General features: G+C 39.9%; 1 protein-coding gene across 1 annotated transcript in view; it reads right to left on the reverse strand.

Annotated features, from left to right (window-relative positions):
- Positions 1–17,397, reverse strand: part of FAM13A (family with sequence similarity 13 member A) — a 136,502-nt gene that overhangs the window by 95,497 nt on the left and 23,608 nt on the right. The window contains exon 5 of the mRNA XM_068402928.1: positions 14,495–14,654. Coding sequence (XP_068259029.1) covers positions 14,495–14,654 — 160 coding nt within the window. The remainder of the gene's footprint in view (positions 1–14,494; positions 14,655–17,397) is intronic.

Consider the following 17,397-nt stretch of genomic DNA (forward strand, 5'->3'; position numbering starts at 1 on the left):
CAGTCCTCAGGCACCTCTCTCGTTGCCCACGACTTAGCAAAGATGATGGAGAGTGGCCTAGCAATGACTTCCGCCAGCTCCCTCAGCACCCGCGGGTGCATCCCATCAGGGCCCATGGATTTATGGACGTCCAGGTTGCTTAATTGGTCCCTGACCCAGCCCTTATCAACCAAGACAGACTCCTTCTCTATCCTGACTTCCTTTGGGGCCTCAGGGGTCCGGGGCTCCTCAGGACAGCCTCCAGCAGTATAGACAGAGGCAAAGAAGGCATTCAGTAACTCCGCCTTCTTTTTATCCTCTGTCTCCAGGGCCCCCACCTCATTCATCAGTGGGCCTACATTGCCTCTAGTGTTGGCTTTACCTGCAATGTATTTGAAGAAGCCCTTTCTGTTGTCCTTGACCTCTCTTGCAAGGTTTAATTCCAAGGAGGCCTTAGCTTTCCTAGTTGCCTCCTTACATCCTCTGACAACAGACCTATATTCCTCCCAAGTGGCCAGCCCCTCTCTCCATGATCTGGGGATGATAGTCCCACTATCAAGCCCAACCGCTCTTACTAAGGGAAATTTTCTACTATCAAGAGTACTTGGGCCAAAGTAAATAGCATCTGTACAGGACACTGTCAAAACACAGGTCTTGAACTACGTTTCTTCAATGATTTCTAAGCAAGAATTGAGAAGATCATGGGGAAAGCCGGAGACTATTCATTTAATGTCCTAACTTTGACAGGCAATATTTATTGGCAAATGGTCCATTCAGAAGTATGACAGCATAAAGCAAAGCTTCTAGTCAGCTCCTACATCTGCAAATTTAGCAAATTTAGAAACTTTCAGATCTTCCTAACCTTATACTATAATAGTAAGTTCAACTGGCTCATTCTAAATCATGGATGTTCTTTTCCATGAGATGTATCACCATCGTACCAAAACTTCTAAGTACTTTATATTGCTCAAACAGCTCAACAAGTCTGTAAGCTCCCTCAGGCATGCCTGAGACCATCTTTTAGCTCTGGGTTAACATAGCAGTGCTTCCTGACCCTCAAATAAGATTCTTAGGTAAGACTCTCCTACAAATGCTAATAATTGTCAAAAAACACTTCAGAGCACAGCTGATTTGTCCATACTCCCCAAACCAGAAAAGTACTCACTTCATTCACATCCCAGCCCAGTGTTCTTACACCTAGATCAGATGAATTATACTGGCCTAAGGAACACGTCCTCTTCCTAAGAAGGCTATTGTGCTGGTAAAGAAATTTTTCTCTCTCTGTCAGATTCTTTGCAAGTCATACAAAATGCAGATTTTGCGGTGCATGAGACTCTACTTCAGTAGAAGCTTTAAACCCATTAGTGCATGAGACTCTACTTCAATAGAAGCTTTAAACCCATTAACTATGGAGACGTCTACGATTAGGAAAGATTAGAACATCCCTAGATTACTCTTTGACCTATTTATTCTTCAAGAGAATAATCCTTTCACACCAAGAAGCGCTGACACTAATAAGGACAGGTGTTGAGTACTCCAGCTCCTAGCTTCCTCCCACACAAATGAAGAAACACAATAGGTCAAGGGCATCCTTAAAGGAGAGACTAAATCACAGGCAGGGTATAAGATACTTAGCAATGTCTCTTACTCAGTTACTCTTCCGGCACTTATTTCTCTTTATGTTTATCTCTTTGGACAGATAGACCGACCAGGATTATTGCTGGAAGGGTGAGAGTGTTCAATTACGTACTTGAATTAATTTTAGGAAGATGATTAACATCAGCAGAAAAGACTGAGAAAGACCCCAGCACAAAAAGACCTCATCTCCCACATCCTGAATAGTTAGCACTACTGACTCTAGATGAGAGCCTCAGCAAATTTTTGGTAAATTTCAGTGGAATGAGAAAATACTTGCTACAGTAGCTCAACTTTAGTTATTCATTATACTGTTTTCCTCAAACAGAATAAACTGCACTGGTTCCTTTATCCATTACCATTACTAAGAAGGACTCATACAGCATACTTGCATCTTACACTGTTATATGGCTAGGATGCAAAGTTCAAACTGAACAGAATACTACCCTTGCTTTTATCCTCTTCAACAAACTGTTGAATGGGCGTAAAAATTGTTACGTTTCAGTCTCAGTCAACTGTAGTCCCAGAGATGTTGAACTGCACAGTGAATTTACAGTCTTTTGTATTTGCAGCACACTACCACACTGTAACACAAGAGTTTAAATGCATCTGATTACAATTGCCCCAGGACGGAATTAGGAAAAAAGTTAGTAAAAACAATGGTTATACACTGTGCTCTATTTTAATGATAAACTTATTTGTTGATAATTTGGTATTCCAAGACATCTTTGCAACAATCTCATTATTACTGCTGTGCTCACCCTCACTTTCCTACTTGGTTCAGTAATTAATCTCTTTCTGGCCTCACAAACTGCAAAATCAGAGGAAACAGGCCTCTAGGATTTTCAGGTCAAGTTTTAAATGCTGCTAGAATGCACCAGATCTATTTTGTTAGCTGTTAATACCTAGAAGACAACCTTAATTAAAACAAACTCGAATTTCATCGATGTGAAGCTTTTTCTTAACTAAGGCACAGGTTAGTTTTTTTACAGAAACAAGGAATCAGATTCCCTTCTGACATAAAGAAGGTGCAGCTCTAAACTTCACCAAAATGTCATCCAATTTACTGCATCAAAGTATTTGGCCATGTGCCCCAAAAGAGAAGATCTGTTAGACATGATTGTTTGCTCACTGACGCTATGCAGGGGCTTTGACAGAAAAAAACAGTTGTCAGCACAGTGATTAAGGCTGCAAATGTCAGTACTAATTTTTCTTTAGAAAAAAAAATCATAGTGGCTTGTAGGGAGGATCTGACAGAGATATACAAAGTCATGGGTGCTGGAGAGAAGATGGACTGTTCACTATCTCCTTCAGTTAAAAAAAAAAAAAAAAGAAAAAAAGAAAGGAAAAAAAAAAAAGGTGACCTTCAAATGACACTAGTAAAAGCCACGTTTACAACAAACAAAAGGAGACAGTTTTTCACAGGAGAGGAAGCAATTTGTGGCAGTCTTTTCCCGATGACATGTTGGAAGCAAAAAGCTTACACATGTGCAAGAGGTACACAAGACAATTGCTTTGGACATCACTAAATAGACAAACCACAACAAGACCAGGAAAGCCTCTGAGAACAGTCACAAATTGGTAGAGTAATTGAAGGAAACACCTTGCTGCCCTATTCTTACTCCTCCCTGGACATCCGCTTACGGCCAGTGTGGGAGGCACAACACTAGGCTAGATGGATCCCAAGTCTGAGCCAGTGTAGCCACTCTTACGTAGGATGAGCAATCATAAGAGGATTATTCAGTGAATTCAACGCTGTGAATGATTGCAGAAATGATGCATTAGCTGATTGCACTGGGATAACCTGCAATGGCTGACTCTTTACTGGGTCAGCAGCTGTACGCCACAGAGGAGGGAATATTCTGTTTCTCTCAGCAGCACCTCACATGACAGTGCAGTGCAGCCTTTGCTTCAGGTAGGTGTCAGCAGGGTCACACCTGCGATTTTTCCCTAGGCTACAACAGAAGTGCAGAACAGTGTTGTCTATGGAGCTGTGCAGAAGAAACAGTGAATTTCAGAGCTTCTGTCTCTCCCTTGATTTGATGTTGGAGTGGTGAATATTACCCAAACCAATGCTGTCCCCTGCACAAAGTCCCCTGGAGCACAGCAGTGCGGACAAGACATGCAGCAGTGCTGTCAACGGTGCCAAGGCAGAAGCAAAAGAGCCACAGCAGCTACAGAGCTGCTCTTCCTCCTACTCACAAGATGAAGAAAATATGTAATTTCTTCCTCTCTGTGATCACGCAAAATAGCTCATGGTTGATTAAGGCTCCGTAAGATACGCGAAGTATCAGATAATCTGTATTTTTAAGACTAAAATTGTATAGCTGATGGCATGGGGATTTTCAAAGGCATTTTCTAATTCATGTGGTCACAGATATTTTAATGAATGTTAACTGGATGCAACAGCTAATTTTTATTCAGAGATCAGTTCACAGAGTCGTCATTCAGTGGCACTGATACCATCAGGTAAAATACAGACAACGTTGTAACATGAACAGTAATTAAAAAAAAAAATCTCTTTGCAATGTATTAGGTATCCTTTCCATTTTGTACCCAGAAAGTGATGAAAACACCCCTGTTAGAAGGGGGAACAACGTTAGCAAAGCTGTTAAACATTCCCTTATCTAAACAAACCATATAACAAAGATTGAAACACCTAGAATTTATATATGGGATTTTTGCCTTGGTTGCTATTGGCATATAGGAAGAAGAGTAAAGCTGACTCGGTACCTATCTGCTGTTATACCTTGCTATTATTTGCACTATACTTTAATAACCAGAATTCAGCAGACCTATTTCAGACAGAAATAATAAAAAGCAAAATCTCACAGTTTGCAAAAAATGCATCACTGCTTTTCAGTATGAATCTAATACCCTATTCAGTTCCCCTTTCATTTCCTTTTGTTCTCCCAAGACTATTTATATATATGACCTTTTACCTGAGACCATATCTCTTAATAAACAGCTAAAGGTTACTCGTTTCGCTTCAGTACAACCTTAACCTACTGCAGTTATTGCCACGAAACACGTACAAAGGTCACGAATTGTGATAGAAAAGCAACAGAGAGATGCGGAAATCCATTATTTTTAGAGAGGACTGCAATATAGAAAAGGAAATGACAAACATAGTAATAATCCCATGATATACTTCAGTGCTGGCAACTACATCTGTGGAATATCATGATATTTTCTACGAGGAAGAGGAAAAGCGTGTCTCCAGCCATCCAGGAGGACCAGTTACTGAATACTGCAAGATGTTAAACTGGTAATGCTGGGATCAAACATAATTCCAGAACTTGTAAAAGGTTACAAAGACTTCCCTGAGTGAAACATTCATCTTCCATGCCCATCCCCACAATTTGTAAGTGCCCATCATGTATTAGCTGGCAGGGTTAAGGTGTCATGCAATAGGTTAATGACCACAACTCAGCTACTCATGGCTGAGGTACAAGCAAGGAGCCTGCAGCAGAATTTAAGATTAAAACTGCAAATATCTACAAAGTGACACAACAACATTGCTCTCTTGCTGGGTGTACTTAATGCGTGTGTATGTGTTCAATAACAACAGAGCTATGATCAGTTCCAGGGGAACATTTTATTCCCCCTTGCAATTTGGAAAACTGGAGTCTGATTTATGTATTTACTGTAATGTTATTCATAAATAGAAAAAGTATGATCTAAAAGAAAAACATGACCTAGCTATGGGAGAAACCCAGGCTCTCCAGACTTGCATCTCATGTTACAGTTGCTTAAATTCAGTCTTGGAAAATCTAAATTGCATTTCTGATCTAAAAATCAAAATACTCAAAGGAAAAAACTTTTTCACACATGGAATTCAGCAATATTACTTTTAAAAGGAGTATCTGATGTTGCAGTAAATTACGCAGTCCTAAATGTCTCTGTATTGTCCTAGTTACCAGTGTAAGATTTCCAGCATACAGAGAACAGACCCCATTCCTTAATAGTGAAACTGAGACGTTCACTGCTGGCAATTAAGGTCAAGAGCTGCTGGGATCTGCTGAATAGATCAGATTTTCAAGAGTGTACATATTCAGACACATACAGAGTATCTGGCCCCTTGTGTCCCTTGCATCACATACTCGTGTTTCTCGCTCTTAGACTGCCCCGAGCCCTGCTTATTACAAGTAAGTTTTGGGGCACCAGAAATCCTGCAAAGCAGTAGATGTTACAGGTGCACCAGGGTGCAGCAACCAGCCTCTCCTGGACAAACTGATCTTCATAGTACTCAAAGGAGGACTTTTTAAAAATGCACAGGACTTCTACTGAAGTCAATAAGCATTTCACTACTCTATTATAATGGGAAAAAGAATTTATTCAGCACTGAGCCCTTCTGAAGTTCCCACCTTGAAAGTACTATAGGTGAAGCTAATGGCAGAGGTCAGCAAGACTTGAACCCCCACAGGCTGAAAAATGTCTTACACCTCCTCACTTTGGATCAGTTCTCACTGCCTGCAACATGTCCTTGTTACGAAGACAGCACTGACTGCTGATTTATACAGTGGGAATAATGCTGATCGTTTTGTGTAACCTGATTAACTGAACAACTAATTAATGAGAAACAGAATAAACATTGGGGAATCTGAACAGGAGGAACTGAGAGATTTATCTTAGTAGAAAAATTCTCATCCTCCTCCTAACCCCCTTTTTTCCCCCATGGGTACAGCAAGGATGCTCAGAAACAGTTGGCTAGAGCAGGGTCTCACATGCTTATTTTACTGTACCTTGTTTTTTGGCGCTGACTTTGATACTTCCCTTTTGAAAGATGTTGTTGTACTGACTGAGAGGGACTGCTCCTCAGTGCTAAATTATGATGTCACCCCACAACAAAACAACAACAGACAATGAACGAAAAACATTTCAAGTAAAACATGCACATATACAGACCGGGACAGACAAACACATATGGATCTTATTTTCTCTACATTGGTATTATCATGGGGCAATGATAATATCTCAGGGTATTTGCTTAAACAAAAAACTGCAAGAGAGTAAAAGCAAAGTTGCGAAGCATCTCAAGTGCAAAATTTGCCAGCTGGGTTCAAAAAATTTATAGTATACTAGAAATATGGACAGCAGGATAGAAAGAGATGTTTGCTATATGCCCCTGTTCCCTTTAAATGTGTTAAATCTCAGTGTGTTAAAATGAAAATATTGTTGGTGAAATTCTAGCTAAAGAAATAGCAGCATGATTATTTATTACTTATAGAGTTTAGCATTAACATATTTGTGTAAACATTCAGGATTGCATTTAGTAACACCACAAGTGACAGATTTATAATCTCGTGAATGCTTTAATGAACCTCAAGAGCAGAAATATTCTGTTTTAATACTACATATACAGAGTTGTGAAAGACAGCAGAGCTAGCAGCACTGAAAAATTATTTCAAAATTACACAAGGAATTGTTTGGGGATCATCTGATTTTTCGCTTGCCTTTCTGAATCACAGCCTAAACATAACCTTCCTCCTCATTCCAGATTGAATCTGCTATAGGTGAAGGGTTTGCAGGCTTATAAACTTTCCCCTACAAATCTCATATTGCTCATTTCCTGTCAGCTTGCATCTTAAAATGTCATTCTGGCTGAATCACTATATACCCTTACTATAAACATGCCCATCTGCTCACTGGTGGACAACTGCAAAGTGAATATTAGCTGAGGAAACACTAAACAGAAAACCGGAGACAGACTTCCACAGATGCTCCTTCTCCTCATGCACTTTCCACCCATCTTCACATCTCCCATGTAAATACACTCCTACCCTTGGAGGCTTCCTGACCCAGGCAGGAGAAAACTTGTGTGACTTGCCCAAATAAGGGGATACTGAATGAAATGGAAACGTTTGTCGAGACCTTCAGAAAGGATTTTCGAAGGAGTTCAGTTCCTGCTGCCTCCTGATGGGAAAGAATTAATCCAGTACTGAAAGCTGACCATTAACATGATGCTAAAATGGTCCCAGACATGAAAGAAGAATAAAGGAAACTATCTAAACCCTACAGGCTTAGCCAGGGCAGCGTAACGTGGATTAGAAGTGGATGCCTTTTTTCCTGACGTAAATGAGGGATCGCTTTCCTGTCTGCTGAATGTATAACCATGGGGTCAGAGCACTGAGGTGGCAGGGAAGGGTGACTTATTTAGGGGGAGCCCACTCAGCCGTGGAGTTGGTAAGTTTTCAACAGTTTCTCCTGGATCTTGTAAAGGGATTAGATCCTCATGCTAAGGTATTTAAGTGAAATGAGCTGAGGAAGGGAAAGAAACACTTATTAGTGAAGTTCTCGCTTTATGCATCTGGGGGAATAATCTGAAACGTCATGGCTTTCAGTGGAGATGGAGCTTTACAACTGACTGCAAAGGGAGCAAATTCAAGCCAAGATGGAGAACTTTTTGACCATCTTACCTTTCCTATCTCTCCCCAGGTATGAAAGGCTCAAATCCTACCAAGCGCTGAATGATCTGGTCTGAGTGCTCAATCGGAAGGAGAAAGCAAGCACTCCACTTTAAGATAGTGCTGCCAAAGTCAGCTGGAGTACTCTCCTTGACATAAAAAATGCACCTAGGGGCTTGCCTGGCTGGGTTGGGCACCACACACTTTGCACACGCCAAGCACCAACAGATGCAGCTGCACGCGGTGGATTGCTTGCCTCCTTAGAAATCTAACAGCAGGCTTGCAGAACACAATGCATGCACTTTTGCTGCCATTTGAAGTACAAAGAATTATTTGGCCAACTAATCCTCCCAACTGGAGCAGCAGCTTTTGTTACAACACTGGAAACAAACAGGATAAAAATGCAAGAAGTTAATTGCATCTAAAATAAAAGGGTTGTTTTGAAACTATTAGTTCTTGCAAAAGCCAACAAGAGACCAATTTCTGTAGCTCTTCAATAGCGAAATCTGCCTGTTCAGAGGTCATCAGAATGCACCTACATTATGTTCACAATGTTGGAATTGCACATTTATAATTTTACTTGACTTTGTAACTTCACTTTTTAATTTAATTTTAATGTTATAATTTTAATTTTATAAATGGACTTGCTTTCACTTCTGCATCGGGTGAACAGGGCTATGTATTCTACCACCCATCAGGGGAAGAAAGGGAAAAGCCTTTTGCATTCCTGTCCCAAATATGTAATCAAGCCAGGAACAGCATTACATCCTCATCATGACAGTGCTTCTGTTCCAGTGCAAATATTTACATGCTCTGAGCTGACTGATTCTTAAAACTAGAAGTGCTCTGTCAAGAAGGCATTCGAGGGAAAAGGTGGAAAAAATAGGGAAAAAAATAATCTTGTAACCCTGCATGGCTAGGTAATAGGTTGTCTGTTTTATTTGAAGAGAACACCGAGCTAAAAACCATCATAGTACTAAAGATGACATGTTTCACCTGAAACCAGTGGAAAAGGTAATTCCAGAAATCTCCCAGGAGTGACTCTCATAATAGTTTGCCTGCCCAGATTTCCCTTGCCACTTGAACTAAATAAAAATCCTCTTCACTGCCTATCTTTCATCATTAGAAAAGCCTAATCACTGTTATTCAAAGGTGCCATTTCATTACAGTTGTAACAATACACCACAGGCTAGCTATACAACACAGGACTATATGCAGCTGCAGTTTGAACAGCACTTTAAGATCTTTGGAAATGGAAAGCTCTCCTTCAAAATTATTGTTTTTGTTGTTACAGTAGGTTTTGTAAACCTATTTATTTAAGTAGACGATAAAATTGGCAATACTGCAACTCAAGTCTCTTTCATTACGTGAGTTATCACTCTGTTTAGTGTCACAAAAATCTATCAATCAGAACCGTATCTATATACACTAGGAATTCTGTTCCAAAGCAAAACATAAACAACGTTTTATTATAATACCCTGACACTTATAATGTGATAAATGCACAGCAGTGCAGATATGCTGTCAGAAAATTGTTTACACGTAACACTGCCCAATGAAAAATAGCTATCTATGATTCTGAAAATCTGAACACAGAGCAGATAGCTAATCAGAGCACTCAACACACTTCTCCACCCATTTCTCTCTAACTAGCAGAGCCTATTGATCAACAGATCTAGACTCTTCCAGACCTTCACCGGGTTAGGAAATTAAATTGAAGCTTGGATAAAAGTCTTAAGGATTGCAATAATAGCTGGCTGCAAATGAGACCTGTAAACCCCAAAAACCCCCAACTTACTTTGGAACTAAAAAAAACCTCAAACCCCATATTTTTTTTTATGGGAAGGAACTTCCAAATATATATATATATTTCTGAAGAAAGTACATGTTATACTTCCACCTGCTGGCCACCTGCCTGGAAGATCATATAGGTCTCATTCTACTAGATGTAGTGAGAAACTAATGAAGTCCTTCCAGGCAAGGCATCAGGAACCTGACAGTTCAATGTCTCACTGAAACAGAAATTATTCTAAGATAAATTTTGTATTTTGTGAAAATCGCACCCTTTTTTTTTTTTTTTTTAACATAGAGGTTTCCAAAGAAAAACTCCCCACCAGTTCTAACTATAATCCTACCATATACCTGAGCAATGAGCAAGGGGAGGCTTTACAGTCCTGGGAACAAAGCAGGGACTGGAATGCAGCTTGCAGAGATTTCCAGCTCCCTTACTTTCTGAATTATGATCCACTGAGAAAGCAAGCTAAGAAATCCCTTTATCTGGCACAATTTGTCTTTCCCAATGGCTGAGCAATCTTTGAAAGAAGAAATATAACTGGGGTGAAGGTGTTCCTCTGCTCCCTCAGTGCACATATGCAGCAAGAATGGTAGTTCAACTATCAACAGTCCTACAGATTCATGTCTCTTTTTCCCGTCTCTAAAATTCTGGCTTTCTTAAAGCAGATTTTCTTTAAGCTGCCGCATTCTATACCTGATTGAAATGCTATTACTCCTTCTGGAAGTCTGTAGCATTGAGGATTCCCCCTAGCTATGACCAACATGGTAAACAAGATGCAACTTGCTCCACTGGAGTTGTTTTTCCTTTCCAATACATGGCTCAAAGAGAAGCTTGATGCTTTCGTGGCTTTATCTGAATGATCCACATATTCTTGTTTTCATTTTAAAAGAGTAGTACTTCCTGCTTTTAAAAATCCACTGATTTTATGACCAAAGTGTGGGACAATCTTATGATATCCAGACCATGAAGTGTCAGGAGTCATGCAAGTTCAGGAAGATGGTAAGCATCACCAAGTACATTAGAGGAGGTACACTCCCATATTGGGATGGGATAGCATGAGCCACTACTCCCCCATTTCTGGGTATTTGCTCAAAATTAATGACTTACGGTTGATGTCGACTTCAAAAAAGATTATTATGAGTGGATGATGTGAAGTAACAGGCACCTGTGCTATCTCAAGAACAATCAAAGATTGCAGGGAGACATAATATTCTTGCAATACCTTTAGACACTAACTAAAGATGGGTTCCTGTTTTTCCAGTTGAGATTTCAGCACCAAAGAGCAAGCCTGAAGCCATGAAAAAGAGATAAGAAAAAGGAGTGCTAATTTTGTAACGCAGTAAGCTAGAAAGGCATACTAGAGGACCGAGAGAAGTGCATTTTTCGATGTTGTACTTTTTGACGTCTTTCCTTACTTTTTAAAACCACTATTACTGGGTTTCAAGTTTTGATTCAAGTCAGTCCTGCAAATTTGTGGCATTCTTGTCCCTGTATAAGAAGTTTCATACTTACAGGTGCTCTTTCAAAACTTTTAATCAAGAAACACCTGGATCAGCACTGACAGCTTTGACCATCATGAGGTTAATCTCTTAACACTATGTAAAAACTGACTTCTTCCTATAAGTACCTCCACCGCCTTTTTGGGAACCTTACCTCTGGGTAAGACTAACAGCAGCATTCCAACTAAAAGGAGACATTAATGCTTGTCTAAGAAGTGTCTCAATAAGCCCTAGCCCCACACAGCACACCCAGAAGAACACATAAGGCAGGTCCCATTACTACAAGCACTGTACTAACCTAGAGGAAAAGCTATCTCCACATTCAAGAACATAAAAGAAAGGATTGCAAAGAAATACGGACTATGGATGGGCTACAGCATGTGTGCACAGTGACTGGAGGTGATGGAAGGCCATGTATCAAAAGTGCTGCAGCTTTTGCACTTCACTACAGACTGCCAGCCTTCTCTCTGAAGTGGGAATGAAGCGCTATCAGATTTGAGTACAGGAAGAAAAGTGGGACAGGGCTGTGGGAATTCGGGAGACAAATGTAAATACGGAAAAGAGAGAAAGGAGAGAGAGTGAAGGCAATCATGGGAAAGGTAGCAGTGTACTGACTCAGGGTGAAACACTGGCAATATAGTGACTGATTTGGGGGAAGGGATGAAAGAAATACCCCAGAAGGAAGTGCGCAAGGTCATCTAAATCTCTTCTCCTCACCCTCCTGCTGCTCACATGTAAAAGCTAAAAAAGCCATTTAGATAAATGCAGCTGAGTTTGGTAAAGGGCAGGTCCTCATTTTCTTCCCTTTCCTTGCTGTCTGCTCCCTCATTCCACCATGGTTCATGCTTGAATGCAACACCCTTAAAAATCAACAGGGCCTCAGTTTATGAGAGTGTTGTCCTGAGCATCCTACATTTTTTACTCCTTCCAAGAGGATTACTTGGCAAATCTCTCTCCAGCTACCTGTAGATATGAATTCATCAATGGCTTTTCAAGAAGCAGTAACTTTGCTTACAAATGGCTTGCTGTTTTCTGGATACTGTGACCCAGGTCATGTCAAGTAGCTCTCTGAGGCATTTGTTCTTTTGTGATGCAGATCAGCTAGCTCCTGCTGAATGTAACAGTTCATGCATTAGCAAACTGGCAATCACTTTTCTCTATTAAGACTCATTTATTACCACTTGATTTTCTCTTTGAGTGCATCATTTCTAATTTACTATACAAATTGGCTAGGATAGGGGATATCTGCTAGGATACAAGAAAAGTAACCTTTTGAAAGGATGCTTTATACCATTCCCAAGAGCCACCTGACAAATCTCAACAAGCACTTCTTATGTAGCTTTGCTACATCAAGTTAGATGCTTGTATTTCTTGTGTTTGAGTATTTGTCTTGGTTAAGCTAGAAAACTTCCCACCCAAATTAGACAGGCAAGGAACAAGGTCAAATTTCTGCAGCAGACTGCCAGCAGAATTTGGAAGCTGTCAACAAGATCCAAAGACACAAACACAATGTAAGCCCTTGTGTTTAGGCATGGCTCATTCCTTCCAGGCAGACATCTGTCTCTTGAGTCAAAGCAATGGGCAACATTTTTCATCTATATCTTTCAGGCTATTTTGTTGGAGTAATTCTGGTTGTCACCATGCATTTGATAGCTTGGATCTCTGAACTGCTGTGGGAAATCTCCTAGGTCTCCACCTTTGTGCATTCCCAATTACTAGTAAGTCCTTAGAAGTGAAAAGACTATCTTGGCTTTTGCAACTGGCTGAGGCTTGAAGGAGATAGAGACATATCTGAAGACTTTCTTCTGGGCTCTTTAAAGTACTGTGACTTTTTATAATTACGTTCTTCTTAACCTATTTTTGTTATTGAAGTGACCATCAGCTGCTAAACATCACTCTCGTCTGTCAGGCATACCATTTCCATTACCCAAAAGTTACTGTGACTTCAGTAACGTATATTAGTGAGGACACTGCAAGTCATCAGTCATTCTATCTCCTTTCACAGAAGCATTTTAGATGAACACTAGTAACAGCTAAAAGACTAAACAGCTAAAGACTTCTTCACTGATTCACCATGTAAGTAAACAACCAACCCTTCTAAAGGCAGCTGGGTCCGATTTGTACAGATTGCCCTGTAGCTCAGATTCAACAGATCCTCCTGCAATACAATGCAAAGGCAGAGCTGATTTCAGCTTGACTGTTTTCAGCTGATTTCACTTGACTGGCAGAATTTGGGCTCACACCAAACTTCTTGTTCTGCCAAGGTCAAAGACACTATATCTTTATAACTTATTTTCTGATGTTTCCATTCCAGCCAGTGAAGGCTACAGTGATTTTATCAGTGGGTGCTTGCAAAACCCTACCAAGGGAAGTCATGTAGTTCAACCCTCTCAAACTCAAGAGCTCACACCTTGGAAGGGAGTAATTATCTGCACAGCTAACACATGAAATAAGATGATTGCAAACCATCCTCACAACGATTTCCTGCACAGATTTCAGGTTGCTTCCTGTAGCAGAGACAGAACAAGCCAGAACAAAGCACTTTTGGCTGCCCTACTTATTCTTGTCAACTTTTTCTGAACTTTAGAATCCTCCGATGTTACATACATGCCCTCTTGCCCCCAAAGATACACTTTAATTATATCACTTTTACTTAACAGCTCCAATGTACTTTCTTCAAATGGTAACTACTATTTAATGCTTGTCTTCAAGTACACTCAGAAATGGCTGTTCTGAGTCAGAACATGTGATTTTTAAATTCAGGTACGTGTTAGAGACAAGCAAACTTCATAGCAGCAAAGGCTAGAGACTTCATACTGTTCTAAAGTATGAAAAGTTCCTCATCACTGATGTGTGATCACCATGTCAGAAAGCTTGAATACTTCCTAGAATCATCCTGCCTCCTGATTTGAAAACATTTACTTTTTAGCAGATATATTTCCTATATAAATAACAGTGAGTAGCTAACAAAGAATAAAGACGTTTAACAGAATCAACTTCCAGATTAGTAATGAAAATTAGCCTATCAGCAGAATTGATTTGTAAACTGTATACCAATCAACACAGAACATTATAACAGTGCCTGCCTCCCACTTACCTAGAAGATTTCTGAATTGAAGCCTGCAATAAGCCTGCATTACTGACTTGCTATAAGAAAAGGAAGTATTAGAGATACTCACTTTTACCAAAATAATTCTAGCTAGCTCTTCACACACAGGCTTTTCTTCGTCCTTCTTCAAACCTTCCAATTCAAACAAGGTATTGTAATTTTCCAGCATTTTTGTCATTATCTTGTTGCAGATCTCCTGTTCTTTTATACCTTCAAATCCAGAGGGCACACTAAAATTGGACAGAACACAAAGCAGAGTGTTATAGGTACTCAACGTACAGAAGTTCCTGCACAGAGTCTCTGTAACATTTCAGTTGTGGATACAGGCTGGCTAAGAGGCACAGGAAGCTTTGTCTTGGAAAGGAGGATTGTATCAATGGTGGTAACAATTACCACGGTTTGTTTGCAGTTTTTCTAACTGATATTAAATACTGTATCCATTGTTCAAACTATCTACTGCACAGAATTGAGGTAGAGATCTAATTGAGACCATCACCAAATGAGATACCACCAACTTTGCTAAAAATTGGGCTCACGACTGCAACACAGACAGCACGAGGCATTTAAATGCTCTGAACTGTTAATGGGAAGAGTGACCCCATGCTGTACATCACATTTCTTAATCTAATTTCCTCTTGAATGTAGGCTCATAACTCACAGGGCTTCTTAAAACATGGAGATGGAGGCTGCCTTCTGCAGAACAGCCTAAAATATTCATATAAAAAGAGGTTTCTAACCTTCACTTCCTGGGAGAAAAACAACAGCTTGGCTGCAGAAGAAGAACCAGCCCTTGTGCAGTCAGGAATTGCTTGCCACAGACCTTAAAGGCACACGCAAAAGAAAAGGCAAGATACTGATTTGGAAGAAGCATTATATTGCAGTCTATGCTCCTTTGCATTTTTCATGTGTTTCACACAACCCTGTCATGTAGTAAAAAATGCATACTACTCACAACAGAGCACACAACTAATTGAAGCATCTAATGATCTGCTAGGATGTAGGCTTTCTGCATGCTTTATCAGACTTTGGTGCTCAAAATTGACTTAAAATCTGTTTTTACGCAAAAGTAAGATCTCTGAGGAATCTTTTTCAGAATTTAAAATATTTCTCCAGTCATCCAGTCTTTCCCATTGTACAGCATTTCCAGTAGATGCACTCTCCTCTCAATAATCCACAAAGTGGTTGCATAGATGTGAATTTTCTAAGGACCTTATAAAGTGGCAGAGACTGCAGATCAGGAGGTACAGAAAACATGGGAAAGATTTAAAGAGAAGAAGCAGGGGAGCAAAAACCAGAAACGAAAAAGGTTTCAAGTATTTTTTGGCTGAGGACAACTAGTGGTCATATGAGAGAAAAAAACAACCCAACCCCCCAAAAGTTAAACAAATGTCCTCTGAGCTATTTTACAATGATGTGACTCGAAAGTAAACCATTGTTTACTATAACCAGCAAATTAAAATTTACAAATAACTGTCTACTGTAAAACTGTAACTATAGTTTACTGGGGCCAGATGTGCATTTCAACAAGAAAACTCTGAAAGCAGATGCCCCCAGAAATTTGCCACCAAAAAGCGCGCCTTATTGTGGGGCTTGCATGCTTACTAATCCTTCTCAATATTTTACTCTCTGCAGTAGATCCACATGTCAACACGGAGAAGATCCCACTGCAGCACAATGCATCTTTGTAAACTCCAGAGAAGAATCTTTCCTGCTGTCACTTCAACATTCAATACATGCTAGAGTCACAGGACCTTAAGTTTAAAGGAATTAGATTATTTTACCCTGCAGAACATGGCCAGCTGTAAAACGGGTCAATCTCAACTGCCCTAAATAAATCCGTTGATTTCATTAGAGTGGAACCTGGCCTCAGACTAAACAAAGAAAAAATGAGACAATTTCTATTGATGGATGTGCATGTATACTTGGGGAAATTCACATTAAAGAACGTCACATATTCACTAATAGATAGTAACTGGTCTGAATAAAAGAAAATGTATGTATGCAATAGGCCCATGCAACCTGATTTAAGGAAACCCCTCTTCCCATGCTAAATGATGTGCTCCAGAACTGGCATGGCACAGAGCTTGCTTGATAATTCAGGCAAATCTTGACTGTTACCTTCCTGATGTGCTTCTCCAAAACAGGGTACCATGAAATAAGCCTGGTACCCCTACGAACCTCATTCCTAGGAAATGGACTGAAAATGTACTAGAGCAAGTTCAAGTCAAAATAAAGACTCCAGATAGCTTCACTGAGTTTAAGAGCAGAATCTTGACCAAAACCACATCTGCTGGGAGCCAACACCTCCCCCCTGGCAACAGCTAACACCAAGAAACGCTTCCTGGTTGAAAAAGAGTCCAGCCTATAAAGTTTCCACAAAGCACACAAACAGTATGTAATTTCTGCACAATTCCTTACTTTCTTGCCCTCCCTTCCCCACATTACTTTGTCAGTTAAACTTTATTAAATTGAATCTGTGAAAAGTCTAACATCTTATTCTGAACAATTCTGTGCGTGTACGGTGACATGCATATGCAGAACACTTTGTGATACGTATATGCAGAACTCAAGGCTAAAGCTCATGGCTTTAGTCTTTTTAAGCACCCCTCTCTGAATGTAACCAAGCAGAGCAGCATGAATTGGTTTATTTTAATGTCAGTGTAACATACATTATACATCGCCATCTCTCTGCCAATTAAACAGGCATATTTTACAAAGTTTCTAATTTATTTTTTCCTTTAATTGCTATTATTAGACCTCCATCATGGCAAAGACTATTATATTCCATGAGCTATCTATGGTGACCTTTTCCTTGCAATGAATCTTCAGCTCAGTATATATAAGTAGTTTAGATTATGAGCACACACCATGCTGCATATTTATACCAGTTAAAACCCATCTGTTGCATGATCCATCAGTCTGATCAGACTTTTCTGAAAATGTGTGTAAAAAAAGAATAGTTACTTCAGATTT

This window comes from Nyctibius grandis, chromosome 6, assembly GCF_013368605.1.
Source record: "Nyctibius grandis isolate bNycGra1 chromosome 6, bNycGra1.pri, whole genome shotgun sequence".
Classification (NCBI taxonomy): domain Eukaryota; kingdom Metazoa; phylum Chordata; class Aves; order Nyctibiiformes; family Nyctibiidae; genus Nyctibius; species Nyctibius grandis.